This window comes from Falco rusticolus, chromosome 1 (genome assembly GCF_015220075.1).
Source record: "Falco rusticolus isolate bFalRus1 chromosome 1, bFalRus1.pri, whole genome shotgun sequence".
NCBI lineage: Eukaryota > Metazoa > Chordata > Aves > Falconiformes > Falconidae > Falco > Falco rusticolus.
In genome coordinates, this window is record NC_051187.1 from 79,328,578 (window position 1) to 79,334,577 (window position 6,000).

General features: G+C 37.3%; 1 protein-coding gene across 2 annotated transcripts in view; it reads right to left on the minus strand.

The window, feature by feature from the left end:
- FAM193A (family with sequence similarity 193 member A) overlaps positions 1–4,935 on the minus strand; it is a 49,249-nt gene extending 44,314 nt beyond the window's left edge. The window contains exons 1-4 of one of the 2 annotated variants that reach the window (XM_037386342.1): positions 4,871–4,935; positions 1,942–2,187; positions 763–929; positions 323–490 (exon numbers count right to left, since the gene is read on the minus strand). In XM_037386342.1, coding sequence (XP_037242239.1) covers positions 323–490; positions 763–929; positions 1,942–2,031 — 425 coding nt within the window. In that variant the 5' untranslated portion in view covers positions 2,032–2,187; positions 4,871–4,935. Of the gene's footprint in view, positions 1–322; positions 491–762; positions 930–1,941; positions 2,188–4,870 lie in introns of those variants that run through there. The other variant, XM_037386332.1, reaches the window with a different exon arrangement.
- Between the last annotated feature and the right edge of the window lie 1,065 nt (positions 4,936–6,000).

Sequence of the window (6,000 nt, forward strand, 5' to 3'; positions counted from 1 at the left end):
TATTTATAACTGTCTTAAAAATAACTATCTCAAAGTCTTTTGAAGAATAAGATTTTGGGACCTTCCCTAATTATACATTAATATTCCTATTGGAAACAGCATAAAAATGTAAGAGCTTCCCGTTATGTTTGGTCCAGCATTTAAAAATCCTTCATGAAACAGAACTGACTGTTCTGACTTTGCATTGTAGTGGAGAGCACTACAAGCAACCAGCCTTACAGATGGTAAATAATATTTATTAAATAGCAATATTCCAACCTACTTAAAAATTAATTTTAAAAATCCTCTTAGCAGTTAATAGATTTTTTTCAGAGGGCTGTACCTATCCACCAGATCTTTCATTCCTTCTTTATCTGGTACCAAAGACTGGTCTTGGTCATCTGCCAAAGGGGTCCCAGCTTGGCGATATATACACCGAACCATATATCTTACTTCTGACCAGTAATTTTGAAGCTGCTGAGGTTCACGTTCAGGCTCTGCTGAATTCTCTCTGAAAATAATGACAAAAAACATGACACACTATTTGTATATCACATAGGTGTACTGATTTCTACTACTCCAAAGATGCTCTTCAGGAAAAACAATATATATTTGAAAATGCCTAAAGTCAAGTATAAAACTAGATAGAAGCTGCCATCCATAAGTTGCTGTTATTGTCAGATAGCCCTTTTAAAGAGTTTAAGCATACATGGACAAATAAGCTACAACACTGCTGACACTGACTACAGACACCAAGCTGTTGAGTTTGAATTCATTTCTTACCTGCGCTCATTACAGGCCTCACAGTTGCATGCTATGTCTGAAGGAGAGGAATTGCTAAAATCTGCAGCAGGTACCGTCTGTGCACCAACAGTTATTCTTCCTCCTCCTACAGATTCCTGCTGTGATCCACTGTTTCCAAGAGGCATGTGCAAAAGGAAATCTTGGCTCTGAAAGAAAAGGAAAAAAACCACAGAGGCAGCCTTCAGTTTTTAAGATAGAAGTTTGAAATGTTAATAGGTAGGCAAATATTAATGTGGCAATTCTTAATGCTGAATATATTTTGGGAGGACACTCAACAAGGCACAAAAAATTTACCTTCAAAAAGCCTAATAAATGCAAAAGATGGACAGAGAAAACCAATGATACAAACATAGTTTCTTTTCTAATAACGGAAATATGTTAGTTGTAATTATCACCTTTATGTACTCCAGCATAAACAATGAACTAAGCTAAAGGAAGGCTTGCATCATCCGTGATTCATCATAAACTAGTAATATCTCCTCACTCCCTACTTGACAGTATGTTTTACTTTTGTAGCTTAACTACCCCTTTGAGCAAAAATCATTAAATCTCCCTGTTTATAACAGCCATACTACTTCACAGTAATGGATGTTAGAAGGCTGCTGTCATTGCGAATGGCTGCTATATCCTGTGTACAGCACTGTTCAGTACCAGCAGATGACACAAACCTCTCCCCCAGGGCTGCTGGTATTTTTGTCTCCTGTTTCTCTCCCTTCTCTGTGCTCCAGCCCCAGTACATGCCATGCTTCTCTCCTGCACCCTCCCCAGGCTGTCTCTGCCTGGTGCCACAGAAAGACCAAGGAAAATTCAGATAGTTAACCTCACAAAGGGGCGAATATACACAAGCAGACAGAGAATAGAATAAAGTGTAATGATTAAAGTCACACTCGTAAGAGTAGAAGAAACAGAATTTAAGTAAAGGGGGAAAGGACGAAGTATGATATCCAATAAATTAAAAGGGAAAAAAACCAACAAGAAGCAAATGCAAACCTTGCTCTACTCAGAAATCCAAAATTCAAAATCAGAACTTTTTTGGAACAATGTGCCTGCTCAGTTTAGGTCACAGGAAAACCAACTCAAAAAGCGGTTCCAAAGCACAAAGTAGCATTCAACCCACAGCCACATTTCTTCTTACTACACTAAAGTACTTCAACTTACCACAAGAGACTGCTCTATTGTAGCATGCCTCTCCTCCTTTTCGACTGTTCTTCGACAGTCTGGACACACCCACAGTGGAAGATGCAGCATATTGTTTGCTTTTGGAGATGAGGAAAGTGCTGTTTTGCTAGAATTTTTTATTCCGCTCTCTGAAAGCGAAGTATCTTTTCGTTCACTTCTACAAAGAAGACAATGCTCGCCAGTTGTATATGGTGCCCTTTGGCCCAAGCCAAAGGTAAACGGCGTCTACAAACAAATGTTTTGACAGACAAATGGTTATTCACAGAACATGTACCAGGAAAAGTTATTCTGATATTTGGAAAAAAAACCACAAAACACCCAAAACAAAACCAGTCATTATTAAATGGTGAATATGCGGAGTATCTCAAGATCAAATGCAGCAGTCTTAATATCCATGTCACAAACAATTCTGATTATGAATACACTCCCATTTAAAAAGTAATGTTTTCAGGGAGCATGGCCTACAGCCTTTCCCTCTAAAATAATTCAGCCTAGATGCAATCATTTACTAAGTAAAATTAAAGAGGGATAGTACAATTCCTTCTACTGCTGGCATACTTACAGATAAAAAGGAAAGTAACTGTTCTTGGAAGTTCTGTACCATCTCCTTTTTTAATACTAACTGAAACAAAGACACTGTCAGCTAAGCCTGTTAGAAAATAAAAGCTTAACTCAGTTTTAATAAAACCAATCAATCAGTAGGGTCTTAAAATCCACTACTAGCTACTGAATAAAGTAGACTTGGTAACTTATGAGGACAGAGGCAGTTCAAAACCTAATTCCTCTTCCAAGATACTACTGTGCATGAAATTATGGTTCAGCCATGAAACGTTGATTATTCACCAAGACTGATACTCAAAAATACGTCAAGCAGCACAAGCCAAAGAGAACCCAACTTTACAAGACATAAGCAAAGTTATAATGAATGGAATAAAACATCTTGTAATGGCAGAATCACAGATTTGTCTGCTTATATTACAGCTACTAGCTCCGACGTAATTAGCAACGTCTTCTACATAAGCTTCAAAACAGTTAAATTCTTTCTCAAAGGAAAGGCAAAATTTAAGTCAGTCATGCAAACATGCCTCTAGATACTGCTCCAGCCTCAATACTAACAAAAATACTACTTTAAAGATCTCGTAGGGCTGAACTGCACAAGCACAGGTGAAAAGTTCTTTAGGGCAAAGGACTAGTTCAAGCTGTAACACAATTCACTCTCTTGTCTTCAAAGCAACAACAATCCCATTCCCTATTGCTGACATCTAAAGAGAAACAACACAGCATTACAAACTGATTTTTCTGCTTTTTGCATTTATAAAGCTGACAGACATCGCAATATGGAGAGAGAAACTGAGAACTCTAGACATAAAAAAAGACGGAAAAAATGACTGAATTCCTCTGCAGAAGGATCTTCTTCTCTTCCAGAAGTTCATGAGAAATTTAAGTGAATAGATTTAGTAAGAACAGCTAATCTCTTTATCCGTTGATGCCACTTCAGGAATTCACACCTAAGCACTACGGCAAGAAAAAGACGACAATTTACCCAAGTGTCTATTGCAGGTTTTCAGAAAACATTCTCGTGAAGGAAGACTTGCTCTGCCTCATGAGAGGCTGGGACCAACCATCCCCTTATCAGCTCTATAATCACTAACAGATTTCTCAAATCAGACTTTCCTCTTGGCTGACCTGCGCTCAACTGCAGACATATTAATGTCTAAAAACCCTGCATGCAGGAGGCCACAGCTGCTCATTCCCTTACCCCTGAAAGTTTCCTGGCTAAAACTAATTTTTTTGAAGCCAGATTAATTCTGTTGGAATGACGATGACATCTTTATAGCTACTGCAGGCAAATCCTTACAAACATCATCTGTAGGACATCTTCCAACACAAACAGGAAAAGCAAGAGCAAAAATTTAAAAGTTCAGAAGCTAAGACAACCTGACACCCTTTTGCCTAGAACTTAAGACTTATGGATACAATTTGCTTGAAGTTGCACCACAATCATCACAACAGCCATTGCAAATACAGCAGGAACAACAATCTTTGATTCTGGCCAACTCTCAGACTCTAAAGCCCTAACAATCTCCCAACTAGGCCTGTATTTATGACAAATTTGAAGTTCAAATGAAAGCACTTGTTTCTTAGAGCACAGTATGAATCAACTGCTAAGAATGAGAATTCCTAAGCAGTTTATTTTTAACAAAACTGACAGTTAAAACCTCAACAAAAACTAGACCATAAGCATCTCATATTCCCATTATGGTTCCATTATACTAAAATGAAGCTATGAATTGCAGCTTCTTATTTATTTAGAAGATTATAAATGCAGTGACTGTTCATGTGACCATTTCAACACCGTCAGTAGACTCTTCCTGGATTAGATGAGCTTGGAATTAGGTCACATATACATTTATACATGTCTTCAGTGTAATCAGAACAAAGTGTACATTTTGAGAAAAGCAAGATATTTTTCCAGTAGTCAAGCTTCAAAAAATTGTGTGATGCATCTCTGCAAGTAAACATCCAGTCTCACTTTCTCCCTGAAACATGTTCGGATACAACATTCATAAATGAAAGCTGGAAGCGGGACAAGCCAGAACAAAAATAACTGCATCTCTGCTATGTATTTACATTTATTTCCAAGAATAACTTTATTACCATAAAACTGCATAGCTTTTTTTTACATCTCTGTCCAATTTCAAGCTTATTGTAACAATAACATTTCACTTTAGAAATAGTAGCTTTCACTGCTTTTTAAAGCTTGACTAGTGAAGTCATCAAAGTCCCAGCAACAAACAGAAATCTTTTTGAAGAGTTTTCTCTTGTACATCTAACACCATTGAATACCTTCTCCCATTAGTAAATAATTCTGCTAACATATACACCCACAAAATCTGGCTGCACATACCTGAGAAACACCTGTGAACTCTGATCCAACAGAACTGTCTGTAAACTGTGTACCATTTAGCGAAACCTGGGAAAAAATTAACAGTATATTGGTTACAATAGTTAATGCTAAAAGAGCATTAAAAACACTGAACAACAAAAGCTTCCCCTGCATCTGAGGGTTGGTAAAACAGCTTTTGAAACTTGAATGAATGTTTGACTGCAAAGATGGAAAGTCCCTTTTCTTTTGTAATAAAAGTTCTACAGATGCAAAAGTTTAAAATTTATTTCTTTTAAGCTTTTGCACTATAGATGTTTTATTAACAACTCTGAGATAAAAAATTGATAGAGAAAAAAGAAAAGTCATAAGCAAAATGGCATATTTCCTTCTGTATTTTATTGTTTGCATGTAGCTTTCAAACTCCATTGTGAATTGAGACAATTACCAAAGATTCTTGCCTTTTGAAAGCTGAATACAATACTGCTTAGAAAAATATGCAGTGTTAACCAGGAGGACTCTTCCACAGCAAGCCTCTAAATCACATTCGGCTATTCCGCTGCAGCAGCCTGCAGTGCCCCAGGTTATAATTCATACAGAAACCTCTCAGAGGTATCTTCTATACCTTGTTTCTCCGCAAGTGTTAAGAGAGATTACACCACTGTAAGTGATATGTCTTTCACAAGCTCCAAGTGTTTTTATTCAGCATTATTTGAGGACACTAAAACAAGAGTAAAGTTAAGACAGGATACAAATTGAAGTGACTGACAGTGAAGAGCCCTAGATCACACTGGACTTGAAGAAAAGGCATTTGATTTAAAGAAGAAAAAAAAGGGGGGGGGGAGGGGCAGGGGGGAATAAAGTCAGTCAACTGTTTTATTCTTTAATTTCCCCTCTTCTCGGGTATTGGCCTGTCTCTTGAATTCCAGATATAATTTACCTCATGCCTCTGTTCTACCTTTCATACACTTTTGTGCTCCAGTTTTTCACCTACTATTATCTGATATTAATATTTTTAAGAATACTCTAAAGACTGCAACAAAAAACAGTCTCTGTAACATAGGAACCCCTACACCTTTAGTGTTAGATGTACAGAGTTCAGGAAATATTTTTACCCTGCTACCAAACCAGAAACAAACTGGAGCCTCCGCCAA